Source organism: Petromyzon marinus, chromosome 3 (assembly GCF_048934315.1).
Source record: "Petromyzon marinus isolate PM22_M1 ecotype Great Lakes invasive population chromosome 3, UKy_Petmar_22M1.pri1.0, whole genome shotgun sequence".
Taxonomy (NCBI): Eukaryota; Metazoa; Chordata; class Hyperoartia; order Petromyzontiformes; family Petromyzontidae; genus Petromyzon; species Petromyzon marinus.
Window position 1 is genome coordinate 6,628,073 of NC_133669.1, and position 16,034 is coordinate 6,644,106.

A 16,034-nucleotide genomic window follows, 5' to 3' on the forward strand; every position below is an offset into this window, starting at 1 on the left:
GTCTATGCAGAAAGACTCGGCTATGTATCTTCACGGTGCCTGTGTTTCATCGTGAGTAATTCTTGGAAATCCATTCAATGCTGCCCTGACGAGGAAGCTGAACTCCCATCATTACCAAGTGTCTCCAGAGGATCATGGCGTGTCCACCGGAGCCACTGTGTGTCAAACCAGCGATTTGGTTTTCATCTGGGTTGCACCAGTTGCAGCGCTTTGGGCATGTGGCCTATTTCCTTTCGATTGATCTCTCACGCAGGATTATTTTGAGAAGGATTAAACCTCGGTGGAGGAGCCCAAGGAGGAGGTCACAACTCTCCTGGCTAAAGCAGATCGATCGTTATTGTTGGCAAGCACTAGGGATTAGAAAAGTGTCTGCCTGGGAGCATCCCTAGAGGGAACGCTGCTGTGAATTAAATTAAATGTGGTAATGTACAGACTGCATATGTCTATTCTCTCACTTTACTTGGATCTACCAGTTTGACGATGCTTTATATCATCATCATTATCATCGGCCGTGGCCAATCCACTGGCCTCCCAAAGCCACCACTACCTCTCACGATTCTCCAGTGTAATAATCCACGCAGCATCTACAAACGAACTGATTTCATCGCTCCATTTCCTTGGTCGTCGTTCTCTCAGACAGGAGACATTTCTTGGCTGCCGTTGCATCATTCAAGTTCAAGTTTCATGTATTAGGTATAGCCCTGTGAGCCATGCGGCTCTTAAGTCGGGTGCAACCGCAACAAACAAAATATGAATCTGCATTGCAGAAAACTATTACACCACAACCAGACCAAAATAAAGTTACAAAAACAATGTAACAACAGTAATCATAGGAACTGTGATTTTAAATTTAACAATAAACGATATACATAACACGTACGACAAAACCTGCAGCCATAGCTGGCAGCACGACACTCCCAGTGTATGATGTGTGAGTGAGTCAGCAGCGCGAGTGAGTGTATGATGTGCGAGTCAGCGTATGATGTGCGAGTCGGCGTATGATGTGCGAGTCAGTATTAGGTTGAGTGATTGTATGATGTGTGAGTCAGCGCACGATGTGTTAGTCAGCGCATGATGAGCGAGTCAGTGTATGATGTGTGAGCGAGTCAGCGGCAGTGTGAGTGAGTGTATGATGTGCGACTGAGCCAGCACACGATGAGTGAACATGTGTATGATGAGTGAATGGGTCAGTGGTTGTGCGAATGTATGATGTGTGAGTGAGTAAGCGCATGATGAGCAAGTCAGTGTATGATGTGTGAGTGAGTCAGTGCATGGCGTGAGTGAGTCAGTGCATGGCGTAAGTGAGTCAGTGCATGGCGTGAGTGAGTCAGTGCATGGTGTGAGTGAGTCAGTGCATGGTGTGAGTGAGTCAGTGCATGGTGTGAGTGAGTCAGTGCATGGTGTGAGTGAGTCAGTGCATGGCGTGAGTGAGTCAGTGCATGGCGTGAGTGAGTCAGTGCATGGTGTGAGTGAGTCAGTGTATGATGTATGAGAAAGTCAGTGTATGATGTGAGTGAGTCAGTGCATGGTGTGAGTGAGTCAGTGCATGATGTGTGAGCGAGTCAGTGCATGATGTGTGAGCGAGTCAGTGCATGATGTGTGAGCGAGTCAGTGCATGATGTGCGAGTCAGTCAGTGTCGGCTCCCTCTGCTCGTGCCGCCGGTCCCCCCCTCCGGCTCCGTCGGCCCCCTCGGCTCCCTCGGCCCCCTCACAAACGGCCCCCGCCAGCCGCTCCCGGGAGCGCGCGAGCCTCAGGCGGCCATCTTGCGTAGACCTGGTACTGGCCACTCACCTCCTCGTGTGCTGTGAGCCAGCCAATTAATTACCTGTTGCGGTAAAGAGCTGGTTAACCACTAGACGCCGACCGAAATTGAATTTCTGATTTCGGCCGAAAACAAAACCAGACCGAAAGTTAAAAATTGACTTTCGGCCGAAACCGAAAGTTAACTTTTTGGCTTCGCCCGAAACAGAAACTATGCCGAAAGAGGCCATTTGCCAACTTTCGGCGCCGAAGCCGAAACCGAATTTCGGTCGGCCTCTATTAACCACTTTCAATTAAATGTCATTGTTCCTTAAAATACATGTTTCATTTTATTTACAGAGGATCTGCACAGAACCCCCGGGTAATGGATGCCAGCGATGAAATGGCACGTTTGTTGTTTATCGCGTCAATAATTACAATTGTAATATGAGCACATGAGTGTGCGTTGCATTTTGCAAGATGTGACACGGTAATTAGCGTAAATTGGGCACACAGCGCAAGTTAAACAAGATGCCATGACTTAACACGCCAGATCTGTTTACGGCTTTCAGCAGGGTGCAGCCTCCAGTCTACTAAACCATAAACAATTTTTTTTATTTTACCAGGTAATGCCCACAAGCGACCTGGCCAAAAATCATAGCTCAACGAAGTGGCTTATCACGTGGAAATTTATCGCAGCCAGATACTCTAAACGCATGTTTTTATATGTGGAAGGAAAAACTGAACGACCCGGATAAAAATCCACGCGACCTTGGGGAGAGACACCGCAAACTGACGTCTGGCTCTGGATTGAATCCTCTTGCATATCGGACGGGGCAGTTAACATCTTGCCACCGTAGTCGAGTGGTGTCCTTTGGCATACGGCTTGCAACAACTGCTTACAGTTTCTATCGTATATGCCAGCGCTATTGTAATAAACACCTTCAGAGTTAAAACGCGCATCACAAAATTTACGAGTCAGCTTGCCAAGACCAGGGCCCGTCAACTTATCCTCGCCCCTTCACCCGTCTTCTATTTACAATAAAAACACTGGTGCGGGGTGGTGTGTGTGGCCGGGCGTGCGAGGGCAGTCCTGTAGTGTTGTCCTTTCTTCGTTGGGGAGTCGTGGCTCAAGTGCGCGCGTCCGTGTGCGCGTGCGTGCGCGTGCGTGCGTGTGCGCGCCCGTTCATTGTTTTTTTCCACGGCAGTGAATGGCGTGCCGTGGCCCAGCGACACCACACAGAGGAACAGCTGCACCTTCTCGTGCCGCATGCTCGTGCGGCCCCTCCACGACTCCGAGGGGGAGACGGACGTAGCAGCCGGGGCTCCGGGGGCAGCCGGGGTGGCCGGGGCAGCCGGGTCCACTGGGGTGGCGGCTCGGGGCAGCGGACCGGGGGCCGCCCAGGAGGAGCTGCAGAGATACGAGACCATGCAGTGCTTTGCCGTCACGCACCCACGCGCCATCAAGGAGGAGGGAGAAGGTTCGTCTACTAAGGAGTTGCCGTGGCCAAAGCCGATTGGCTATTTAAGCCTCTAGCATGAGCCGTTTACCTTTGGCTGCACGTCTTGAGTCCATGGTAAAAAAGAAAGTTTCGCGGAACTCATTTTTATGCCTGTAGGGATTGAACCCTGTTCACTTCCGACAAAGTGGTTGTCGTCTGTTGACACTATCGGGATGATGGACAGGTGGCCACCGCGCATCACAGGCGTTATCGGCTTTGAGGCTGGTTGCGGGCAGCAAAGGACAGTGCAGCAAAATCCATTGTTGTATTGTACTTCTATGCTCCTTGCCTTCTCCAACCAGCACTGACCAGTATTGTTGAACTATATTCAAATAAACCCCTATGACCTACGCAAAGTATGGAGGCCTTAATTCAGCAGTGGGTTGACGAAAAGGCTGTACACGTACATCACAGTAATACCGTACAGTATCCCACAACCTGAGAAAAAGTCAGCATGGTGGGATACTGCAAGAGTGGACATTGAAGGTCGGGTGGTTGACTTGACAACAACTACGGGAACCAGCGGAAGGAAGGAAGTGATGGCTAGGTGTGGTGGCACCAACAGCATTGTTCATGATGACCTCCTGACCTCAACCTATCCATGATGGTAGACGTGCATCGATAGTTTTGCCGATCGCACTTAAAAGTGACGGTGCACATGTACATCTCTTCTGTCAATTCACTGCCGGATGAGGGCTTCCCGACACAGCACGGGTCATGAGGGTTATTCGCAGCATAGTACATTAAATACAACAATGACATTTTCTAGCTCCGTAACAGCTTGCAGTACCTGTTTGTTTTTATGCATTGTGGTCATTCGTACAAGCACTCGCTTGGCACATCCATACCCGCCTATTGGTTTTCTCGAGATCTGGGCAAGGGAACTAACAAATACCCCTGGCTGAATAACGCTTTCGTCAGGCACGCGCCTCCTCGGTCTGCTGAGAACAAAAGATAATTTTCGGTACATTCTTCACCATGCCTACAGCAAAGGTTTTGTGGCGCTGTCGGTAGCGGGCGGGAGGTCAACGCATGCCGCGTGCTTGTGCCCCCCCCCCCCCTCCTCCACTGTGTGCGCGCAGACCTGCAGTCCTGCCTCATCTGCGTCGCTCGACCTATGCCCAGGTCGGAATCGTTCTCCACGCGGCAAGATCCCACGGGTAGGTGACACCTCTCCACCCCCCCCCCCCCCACCTTCCCACTCACCATGCCCTAAAACAAAAGACGTCTTCTCTCTGCTCGCCCAGTTTTGTGTGTGTGTGTTTTTTTTGTTCTCACGCGCCTGTGCGCAAGGGCACGCATCGCAGCATAGTCGGCAAAGCCCGACGAGGTGTAAAATTAAGTAGCCTCGACGTTTGATGGCCAAATGAGAGGAGGCGTAAAAAAACGCGGAACGTGTGCGCCGAGCATTTCGTGCGGGCGCTGCAGCGGCGTGAGCGCTTGGGCTTTGCACGCTGCACACGGACCCCGTGGTGTAAGGCATGGAGCGAATAAGAACAAGCAGGACAAACGTAAATTCACATGCGCACGCAAGTAATGTGTAACGTAGTTAGTGTAATGTATTATTAAACTATACTTATTTTGCCAGGTATGGTCCACCGAGCTATGTTGCTGTTGTTTTAGAAGCGACCTGGCCACAAATGACAGCTCAACGATGTGGCTTACGTGGAAATTTATAGCAGCCAAATACTCTCCAACGCGCAATGTTCATTCTAAATGTGGAGGGAAAAACCGGAGGATTCAGAAATCCACACGACCACGGGGAGAGACATGCAAACTCCAAATATACAGCAGGCGTCAGGGTTAAAATCGAACCCAAGACCTCCTGTGTACCAGATGAGGGAGTCAACATCTCGCCACAGCGATAATCTTGTATTATTGATGACGTAATTATTTCGGTAAATTTCTGGTTGGCTTCAGTCACATAAGTGGCACTGTTTGTACTGGGTAGAGGCTGCACTTATTATCCAGTGTGGATGCGCACAGCTGACCAAAATATACTCTTGTTGATCAAACAACATTTTAAAACCTCTTGGTCACTTGCTGGCATACGAAAGTGCTGATTTTACATCCAAGCTGTTGTGCAAATGGCATGAGGTGAGAACTCTTTAACACGGTCAAAAAAAGGCAGGCGATATTGTTCGTAATTTTTTTTCATGTTATTATTATTACACTTTTTTTTACTGAGGAGAGTCTCAGGATGCTATTTGCAGTCCTGATACCTTTTTTTCTGCGTGGAGGTCAGGCGATGTTGCTACTTGCAATTCTAATGAAGTAATTTGCAGGACCATTTTTTTTGCATTGCAATGCTTGGCTAATGACGGTTACATGTTATGTTTTTATTATTATCATTGAACACGGGATGTTGAAACAAGTTGTTTGCAACACATTTTAATGAATGTCAAGTCATCGGAATGCATGCAGCTGAAGGTGCTTTGGTCATCATTGCCTTGTCCTCATGCGTGTTCGAAAAGATTGCGATGCCACATTTCTGTTGGCCAGCTGAGGGAGGCTCACAGTGGGTGATTTGCAGACACCTTTGGAGTGCTGTGCTTAGCGCGCTGCTTTATTAACCTGTGGGCCGGAGTTTGAATCCCGCCCAAGGCTAACATCGGTGACGTATGTATGTACATTGAACTTTTTTCGCACCATACCTGTCCAACCGTGCTAATTGGAGGTGCGGTGGAAGGACAACAAACTAAACACAAAAAGCAGTTCTAAAGAAATACATTTTCAATCTCGTTTTAAAAGTGCACAGCTCCAGTGCGTGCCTAATGGAGCGTTCCAGACGGCCGCAGAAGCGCATCTGAAAGCGGCACGCTGCAGTGACCGTCTTTGTCTTTCTGAGTCTTTCTGAATGAGTCCTGGGCCCTCCCCCCGAGGTTGGCTCCACTTCAAACGAGGACCTGGTGCGACGTGTAAACATCGCCACTCGGGGACAAAAAGGCGGCCGGGCGTGGTGCTGGCCCACCCACCCCCCTCGTGTGTTGTGCCGGCCTTCAAAGGTGCAACTTGCAAACAGCACTTGTCCCAGCCATGTATTAAAGGCTCTATGGGGGGGGGGGGGGGATTCTTTGTTATTGTCCAGGAAAAATCGTGGCAATCGACACGAGCAGCCTGCGTGCCTCGATGACCGTGGGCTGGGAGGACCTGGTGCGGAGATCCATCAAGGTGTTCTACCAGGCAGCTGAAGCCAACATGTCCCTCGCACGCCGCCACCACCAGGAAGGTACGTACGCACGCATATACGGAATCGATGCATGCACGGTCCGCATGCTCACACGATGCAGGTACGCACATCCACATGTAGGCCAAAGACGCTCTTGCTCTGGCATTGCACAGCGACAGGCTAATGGAATAGTCTTGTCTATGTATGTGTGTGTATATATACAGAGTGGGTAGCAATAGTGCAGTGGGTATTGCACTGTGCCATGAACTCGGTGACCCGAATTTTATTCCTGCTCGTGGTTGCCAACACCAGCGATGATTAACTGGTTCTGAGCCTCCCCTCGGCCGACTCAGCCTCAAATGAGTACCTGGTGCGGTATGAACACACTGTCACTGGGGAGACAAAGGTGGCCGGACATGGTGCTGGCCATTCCATGCTGGTATTCATAGGTGTTTGCTAACAGCACTTGTCCAAAAAGTTTGTTCAGGCTATCCAGAAGATCTTTGTCTTGTATTTATATACACATGTGTAGTTTGTGTAGGGTTGATGATTTATCCTCATAATACTGGAGAGTATAACATATATTTCTCTCTTTTATTTAAAATTCAGGGATGAAAGCTCTGCGGCTTGGGTTTTAACTGTCACTTCACAAAAGTGTAGCTTTTGACGTCCAATACAAAATGAACATGACAAGGTGGAGATGTTCTTGTAATTTATCGTTGCGGTGATTTTAATTGGCCTTTGCAAGTGCTCCATTCAAATCAGAAGGTTTAAAGTTCACCGTAAAAATCGTGTCATTTTGTAGGCAACAGTCGCAGGCGTATGGAGGCACTGGGGCCCCCCACTTTAAGAATGCGGTATTTTTATCACTGCCTCATGCAGCCAATGGAAGTGAGCTCACCCTATCACTCATGTGAGCACGGAGAAACTTTAGACTTTGACTTGGGGTGGAGCTGTGGCCGAGTAGTTGGCGCACGGCGCATTGAACTTGCGAAGTCGAGTTCGATCCGCAACGACAGCTCGTATCTGAACCAGTCCTGGGCCTAACCTTTCCCAACACACACTGACCAGTTTGGTAAAGTCATCATACTCTTTGGTTCTATTCGGTAAAGTCACGTAGGTAAAAAATAGAACAACAAAAATCACGACGTTTCGGCACACAACACAAGCGGCCTTCATCAGGTGAAGGGATCAGGCTGTCTCGAGGACAGCGCTGGAGTGAAACACAGCCACGCTCAGACCGCGGACCTTTAAGCTGTGTTATTGTTATTATTATTATTATAAAATAAGCATCCAGTATCGATCTCTTTCCGCATACATATATGGTCAACAAACCCCCATGACTAACATGGCATTGGGAGAACTCAGGGTTGCACATCATTACCACAGTAAACTCTCAAGTATCGTAGGCAAATTAATCATCCAGGTTGTAGATTAACCGTGCTTAAACCAACTAAGATATATTTACATACACGCTGGTTTAATTATTCGCTTATTCTCTCAGCAAGCACTTCAGAAGGTAAAGTGACTAATTACAGTCAAAACAAAATCATCCTTTCTGCGTCTTTGCCCTCATTCCAAAGAGGTATAAGCAATAAATGCGGTTTATAGCCTCACGTAAGCGTGTCTTTCATTGTTTTATTATCCGGGAAGCCCTTCGTGTTGTTTTTTGCGGTTGCGCTGTATGGCTTTGCGGTGTGTTTTCACGCTGTGCTACCTGAAACACATTGGGGAGTTGGCTGTATTACTTATAATTGAGCTTATCGACCCTCAACGTATACTCTAACAACTGTCGTGCCCGTACGCTATTTGTGTGTTTCCTCTGCATCGGCGTTGGGAACTGCCCCAAGTTAGAACGTGTCGTCGGCGCATTGTGGTGGCGCCGACGGCAATGGCCACGATGACACCGTGATCTGATCTCGTGTGTGCTTGTGCGTGCGCGTGTACACGCGTGTCTGCGCACGTGCGGGGTGTGCAGTGATGATGAAGGGCATGGCCACGAGTCCGCCGTACCGATTCCAGCTGGCGGACGGTACCGTGGTGATCGCGCAGACCAAGAGCAAGCTCTTCCGCAACAACGCCACCACGCAGCCGCACATGGTGCAGTCCATCCACAACGTTGTCAGGTCGGCTTGGCTTCCACGCTCCCCGCGTCCTCTTTCCATGCCCGGCCACAGCAAAGACGGAAGCTGTCGAGTGGAATTGCGGAAATCTGCAGTCTGCTGGCCGGATTGGGCCCATAGCTTTGTTTAATCCGGCCCGCGGTGTCGAGGCTGTGAACAGCTTTTGTCAATGCATGCATCGTTAGCCATGTTAAATAGGGAGATAGAAGGGGAAAATGTTAACTGTATTTCTGATTTTTAGCAGGCTCATTCGCTTCTGTTGTTGTATTGACCCTGGAGGTACGATGAGCTCAATCAACTCCGGAAATCAAGATTTGAATGCACAGCCTTCGAGTTGTTAAACAAGCGCTTTGCTGCAGCACCGCCTGAGATATTGATAAACTTTGTTCATCATGGGATAGTGCTGGTTGCAAATGTATTTTCGTAAATTAATTGACAATTCTTATGTGTTTGTTTATATATTGTATTTGATCTATTTCAGAGAAAAGTCGATAATTGGCCAAGACGCAATGGCACAGGCAGTTGGAGCTGGGAAACAAAACAACAGCAACGTCATGGTCAATAGCAGCCAGCACCAACACCTGCCAGGCCAACAGCCGATGTTACCTGTTGGGTCCAGCCAGGAACAACATCATCAACAGCAGCAGCAACACCAACAACAGCAGCAACACCAACAACAGCAGCAACACCAACAACAGCAGCAACACCAACAACAGCAGCAACACCAACAACAGCAGCAACACCAACAACAGCAGCAACACCAACAACAGCAGCAACACCAACAACAACAGCAACAGCACCAACATCACCAGCAACACCACCACCAGCAGCAACAGCAGCAACAACACCACCAACCAGTCAGCAGCCAAGGCTACAGTACGTCTAATCCCACAGGCCATCCTACAGGCCAGCCCGGCTTCTGGCGTGCACCGGGCAGGTTTGGAGGGCCTAACGATGCCACGATGGGCAGGAGCACATCATCAGCGCAAGCCAACTCGGTGGGCCACCGTTTTGGCGGAATGAACGGCGGCGAAGGGGCGGTCAGCATGACCGGCGTCATGGGTAACCAGGGCGGCACTAACGTGAGCGTGGGTGGCAGCCCTGCCCGAAGCAGCCCCGGCACGATGGTGACGCAGATGATGTCGCCGAGGCAGAGGTGCAGTCCCGGCGCGGCCAACCCCGCACACAGCAGCCCCCAGGGCTCGTTCGAGGCCCCACGGATGCCGTTCTCTCCGGTGAGCGCCGGCTCGACAGGCGGCATGCGCTCGCCCCAGGCTATGGGGAACATGCGCTCGCCGCTGGGAGCCATGAACGCCGGAAGTCGGGGCTGCGCCAGTGCCGCTCAGCCCGGCGCGGCCGCGGACGCCCAGCCCGGCGGTTTCGGCATGGCCAAAATGTCGTCGCCCGGCCAGAGGAATGTCGGTCCGGCATCGTCTATGAGCACGCCGACGCAGCAGGCTATGTTGCGCAGCATAAAGGTGGAAGGTGGCGCGCCCACCATGTGTCTTGGGCAATCGGACGCTCCTGCCCAGTCAGGGCAAGCAGATTCCCTCGGACAGAAAGTGGGCGGTGGTTGCGGTGGTGGCAGCAGCAAAAACAGCAACAGTGGCTGCGTGGGCAAGGATGGCCCCGCAGCTGGCAGCGGCGACTCGAGTGAACCGGGGAGCACTTCGGCCGAGGGCAAGGGTAACATGAAGCTGCTGCAGCTGCTGATTGGCGAAGGTGGTGGTGGGGGCGGCTCTGAGCAGTCAGGAAGGGACCAATTGCACGGGGGCAGGGGCGAGCCCATAAAGGTGGAAGCCGGAGAGAACGGGATGCCAACAAATTCCAGCTCGTCGGCGTCCTGCTCATCGGGGATGACCTCCCTGACGGAGAAACACAAGATCCTGCACAAGCTGCTGCAGGAGAGCGGGACGACTTTGGACGCCGATAAAATCATTGGAGAGGTGGTCGCTGCAGGGAAGACAGAAAATGTGTCCACGTCGCCATCGGCGGCGCCGTCATCATCATCATCCTCCTCCCTGCCGGGGGGCCCGGTCGAAATCAAGCAGGAGGTGGTGTCCGAAAAAGAATGCGGCGGCGAGAATGGGATGCCGAGCATCAAGAAGGAGAAAGCCAGCCCCCAAAAGCGAGACAAGGACCACGTGTTGCTGCGGTACCTGCTGGACAAGGAGGAGGGTGGCAAGGTGCAGAAGGAGGAGCAAGCGGCGGGCGCGATGGTGAAGGTAGAGGAGTCGCCCACGGGAGGGTGCAGCGGCTCGCGATCAGTGGGTGCCGACGCGTGCTCCGTGAGCAGCAGCAGCACCATCAAAACGGAGCCCGCGGAGAAAGAAAGAGTTGCGTTTCCTTTTTTCACCTCTCAGTGGGTCACGAAACGAGTGACATTGAGCGATAGCTTCGGTTAGTGGGGAATAGCGAATGAGTAATAAAGGGTTATCGGTTCACGTCGTCGTGAGATGCATTTTTTTGTGGGGGCTAGGGCCGGTGGGTTAAATATGAACGTTTTATTTTTTAACGATGTTTATCATTCAACGAGAGTCCAATGTCACCCTCCGATGTGCTTTCGAGTTCTCCAGCGTGTTGTTGGGAATAACGTTCACTGGTTCTCAGCACGTGCCGGGAGCGCCGGACCTCATGCCGAACTACACGCGTTACAAACCCGAAAAAAAACATATCCAGCGCAATTGCAAAAGTCAATCTCGGCATCCTCCAAGAAGGAACTGGGGGTACATTTACATGCCGCTGTACATTTACATGCGTTAAGCCACTTCGTTGAGCTAGCATGAGTGATAACCGAGTCGCTTCTAAATAAAAAGCTGTGTAGGCTCAGTGGGCCTTACCTGGTAAAATAAATAAAAAATGGATCGTTCCATTGGGGGAGCAATGGACGATTCAATTTATAACACTTACACACTTGGAAGGAAAATGCTAAAAAAAAACGCCCCTTATTTTTTCAAACATCTGCCATCAGATGAAAAGAAAATAAATGTTGAGTTCGCGCGATAAACAGATTCTTGTCTCCTGCAGAACTCCACCAACGACTTTGACAACCTCGACAGCTTCCTACGGAGCCTGACGTCCGACGCGGCTGTTCGGGACGTGGCCGAGGGTCGGTCCCAGGCGGCCACCACTGCGTCCACGCCCACAACTCCAGTGCCACCCATCACCCCCTTGTCCTCGACCACGGCTGGGTTTGAGCCGGCGCAGATGGGCGGCCACGGCGCCACCAGCGCACAGAACAAGCCGTCCGCGCCCACCAATGGTAAGGCGGGTGGGGGGGAGAGAGGGTCGCCCTCCATGCGGAGTGAAAACTAAAACGTTCGGCAGAATCTAAAAGCGCTCTTGTTGTGCTCACCTGTTGGCGTAGAGACACGGCGTCGTCGTCGCCTTAGAACGCTGCCGCGGATGTTGTGGTTGCAATACTGGACATCTTCCAGTGCGGCCGTTGTAACAAATGGGACAGTCTACTAGATCTCCCACCCCCCCCTGCCACCGCCTCTGTCCATCCAACAGAATGAATGGTTATGCCACAGCTAATCAATCCGAGGCATCTGGCCAGAATAGAAGAGTCGGCTAAAACACCGTCTAGAGGGGACTCTCTATACCTCCCTCTCTGACAGGCCCTTCTGGCAGCAGTGGCACGAGTGACGAGTAAGTTACAGGGCCACAACTTTTACTTTAGGGACACTCCCTCTAAATTAATGTGACCTGACGTTCCCGGTGGCGAGCGCTTGAGAGTTGAAATCTGCTGCCAGGTTTTACACCCGGAAAGACTGTCGCTTGCATTAGAGTGCGAGAGGTGAGGCCGATGCCAAGGGAGGGGTCCCAGCGCCAGCAGTCAAATCAACATTGCATTTTGTTTGGTTGGGGATTATGCATCGGTAGGAGGGGAGGGGCTGCCGTCATTAAAAGCAGAGCGCGTATGTAAATGGTGCCGCTTTTTATTTTAACTTTCTCATGCAGATGTCTTTACGGACTGCGTGTGCGCATGTTCGCGTGCGATTGTTTTGCTTGGTAAGATTTTGGCGCCATGCCCGGCTCCCCCGCGCCACGGCCATCCTTCTCACGCTCCGTGTCAATGGACCCGGCGGCCGTGGGACCACGATGCAGCCCCGGCGTCTACTCGCCGAGCCGGCGCGGACCGAGCCCCTACCCTCCCGGGCTACGCTCGGTGTCCGCCAACCAGGCCTGCCAGCCCTGCCAGCCGGGGCAGCCTGGCGTGGCCAACAGCAAGGGCAACGCGGGCAGTCACGGTAACTTGCCCGCGCACTTGAGTATGTTTGGCGCGGATGTGGGACCGTGGATACGAATGTGTGGAGACTTTTGTTTACCGTTGGGAGATCAGTAGGATACATTGTGGCACAAGTGTAAAAAAAAAAAAATTTGCGCTGCGGAGACGGAGCTCATTACGATTGTGGCTCCTAATTTGCCAATACATGCACTGGGAAAATTAACTTTCCTTCTGCCACCTCCCATACAGAAGCGTTTATAAGGCGCTCTGTATTGTTCTCTGAGCTCGTAATGCTTCGTCCCCCTTGTGCATCTTCCCTGCACTAAACCCCCGAGGCTTCACTTAAACTCCACAATGAGACGCTGTCACTCCTCCGTGAGACCCAGGTTAGGCGCAACTGTCTGGGAGTGCTGAAGAGAAAGAACACGCGCTCCTTAAAAACAAACAAACAAACAAACGCGTCGGGTGCTATCCGTTTGCCCGCACGGTGACCGCGGTGCAACGTAACGCGATACACTGGCTGCTTGCATCATTGGCCGCGTAACCGGAACCCGTGGCGCGCGGCACAGCGCGTGCCGTTGATACGGCCACCCCCCCCCCCCCGCTAAACCCCGTCACCCCCCCCCCCCCTCACCGTGCCTCTCACGCAGGGGTCATGGTGGGAGGCATGCCGGGGCCTGGCGGCGGTGTGGCGGTGGCGGGAGCTGGTATGGCGGTGCCGGCGCGACGAGCGAGCATGACGGAGGTGGAGGGCGGCTCCTGGGCGGCACAGGTGTCGCCTGTGGCCGGCGTGGCGAGCGGGGTCGGCATGCCGTCATCCCCGGCCGCCGCCCCGTGTCCCAGCACCGCGTGTGGCCCCGTGGGCCATCCCATGAAGCCAAGGGTCGGCGCGGTGGGGCGCCCGCTGTCGCAGCAGCAGCAGCAGCAGCAACAGCAGCCGCCACCCATGATGGGTGAGCGCTTCGCTGACTGCTACGTGGGGAAGATGCGCACATCTTGGCTTTGTTTCGAAATGGCGTGGTGTAGCCACGGTGTTGGGGGGGGGGGGGGGGGGGCGCCACAGTGGCGAGATGTTGACTACCTCGCCGGGTGTGTGGGAGGTCGCGGGTTCGACCCCGACCCTGACGCCTGCTGTATATTTGGAGTTTGCGGTGTCCCTCTCTCACCGTGGTGGTCGCGTGGATTTTTCTCCAGCTCAAACCCTCACATATGCGGAATCAAGATGCGTTTAAGAGTATTTGGCTGCTATAAATTACCACATGATAAGCCACTTCGTTGAGCTATCATTTGTGACCAGGTCACTGCTGAAAAAGACCTGTGAAGGTCCAGTGGGGCCTTACCTGGTAAAATAAAAAATAGTTTGTAGTTTAAATAGTTTATAACTTTAATTTAAGACTGAATGCATTTTCTGGGTCACTGATGGTTTGAAGTAGCCATGTGACAAGTAGTCACAGCCAATGCGAGATGTATACTGGATGCGGTGTGCCGTGCCGGGTGCGGATTCTAATTAACGTTGCCGACCTAGACAGACTCGACTGAAATTAAGCTGCTCATGGCTGTGTTAATACCTTGCTGCGTGATTAGTACGATAAGTCAAGGTCAAACGCGTTGCCCTGTCACTGACGGTCCTGAGGCAGTGGTGTAAAATCCACAACCCTCTAGTCATGTGAAGAGATATGCTTTCACTAAGACATTCATGGAAGGCGTTTTCTGAAATTATGATTGAAGAAATAAAGGCATGAATATAAATGAAGTAATCATCCATCTCAGAATTGCTGGCACCATACTCATTGTAGTGACCAATGGAAATTAATGACGGGGAACGATTGAAGAACATCACAAACAAAGCTGGAAAGTTGGAAGAAATTGTCAAGTAAAGCAGATTTGATGAACCAAATAAAATAATTTTTGGAGGGCCGAGACCCAACTGGAAAACCTAACGAATTGTGTATGCATAAATTGTAAATCTGCGGAAAATTATTGATAGCAAGCCAATATAAAAATGATGCAAGGGAGGTGAGTGAGAGTAGGTTGGAGTTTGTTTGGAAATTTTTATTTGATCATGAAAAACAATGTAACGGTCCGACTCAATCAGTCCATGTTGCCTACTAAATAAGTATCAATTACACTGAACAACAATGAAGAGGAACAACCGATCAGAAAACAAACTCATACTCGACACATTGTATGGAGTGATCATGAAGGTAAATGGGCTTAGGCAGGGCACAGGGCTCAAAGGGATGACAGCCACAATCATCCCTTCTAATGAGCTGGGATCAGCGCCTGTGTTGGAGCCAGATGAACTGCAGCATCGCAATACCATATGAGGGATATTGACGATGTGGAGAGGATCTTCATGCAGCAGTGGATAGATCGTGGCAATTGATGATGCTCAAGGCCAGTCTTTCCATGTGTTCAGTAGATCCACTATGAATCAAGTTTTATACACTCTAATATTGTATGATTGAAAACCTTCAATTATTACGACATATTCCTCCTGCATTGTATGTTGAACTTATTTTGCACCGTACATAGCCAACCATGCTCGTCGGAGGTGTGTGAGCAGGATAAGAAACTCAATTTAGATTTAAAAGTGCATAGCTCCAGTGGCTTCCTAATGTCGGAAGGAAGACAGCGTTCCAGATGGCCGCAGAAGTGCATCTGAAAGTGCACGAAGACTGTATTGCAGTTAATATATTACAACTGTCACAGATGTTTGTATTGTGCATCATCTTGGCTGCAGTAAAATTGGGTCTTGTGAATGTGAGTATCTTGGCCCTAACATAGAGAATACATTTTGGCAGATGCCTTTTTATTCTGACATTTGCAAAATTGGTAATGTTGCCTTGATATTGAAATGCTGTTTTGAACCTTTGAAGAAAAACGCATGGCTTCTATTGTGCAGCATTAAATGTTAACATCCATTTTTTTCTGTATTGTGTGCGAATCCATCACGTAGGCTTCCACGACCAATATTATTCATGACAACATATTTTTTAGGTTAGATCATGTGAATGTTAGAGAGCATATATTGTAACTGTTGTGAGTTTTCTCTTGAGGCCACCCCAGTGTGCTAAACTAGTAACACATTGGCATGTACAAACCTTGGCTCTGTCGGGTGGAGGTGGGTGTACGACACATGTACATGTACGCGATCTAATCCAAAACAACTTGATCGCGAATGCGTACGTTGTTTGGATGCGATTGCTACGTGTGAGGGTGCTTTGTAAATGTCCGTGCTGGCTTCTGAAACTTCTCTCTTTGGCTG

The 16,034-nt window shown here is 50.9% G+C and overlaps 1 protein-coding gene across 9 annotated transcripts in view; it reads left to right on the top strand.

The window, feature by feature from the left end:
* Positions 1-16,034, top strand: part of LOC116952681 (nuclear receptor coactivator 2-like) — a 184,494-nt gene that overhangs the window by 149,337 nt on the left and 19,123 nt on the right. For all 9 annotated transcript variants that reach the window (XM_076073275.1, XM_032972264.2, XM_076073270.1 and 6 more), the window contains 8 exons: positions 2,950-3,222; positions 4,326-4,403; positions 6,332-6,472; positions 8,391-8,538; positions 9,017-10,871; positions 11,563-11,797; positions 12,555-12,788; positions 13,417-13,719. In XM_076073275.1, coding sequence (XP_075929390.1) covers positions 2,950-3,222; positions 4,326-4,403; positions 6,332-6,472; positions 8,391-8,538; positions 9,017-10,871; positions 11,563-11,797; positions 12,555-12,788; positions 13,417-13,719 — 3,267 coding nt within the window. The remainder of the gene's footprint in view (positions 1-2,949; positions 3,223-4,325; positions 4,404-6,331; positions 6,473-8,390; positions 8,539-9,016; positions 10,872-11,562; positions 11,798-12,554; positions 12,789-13,416; positions 13,720-16,034) is intronic.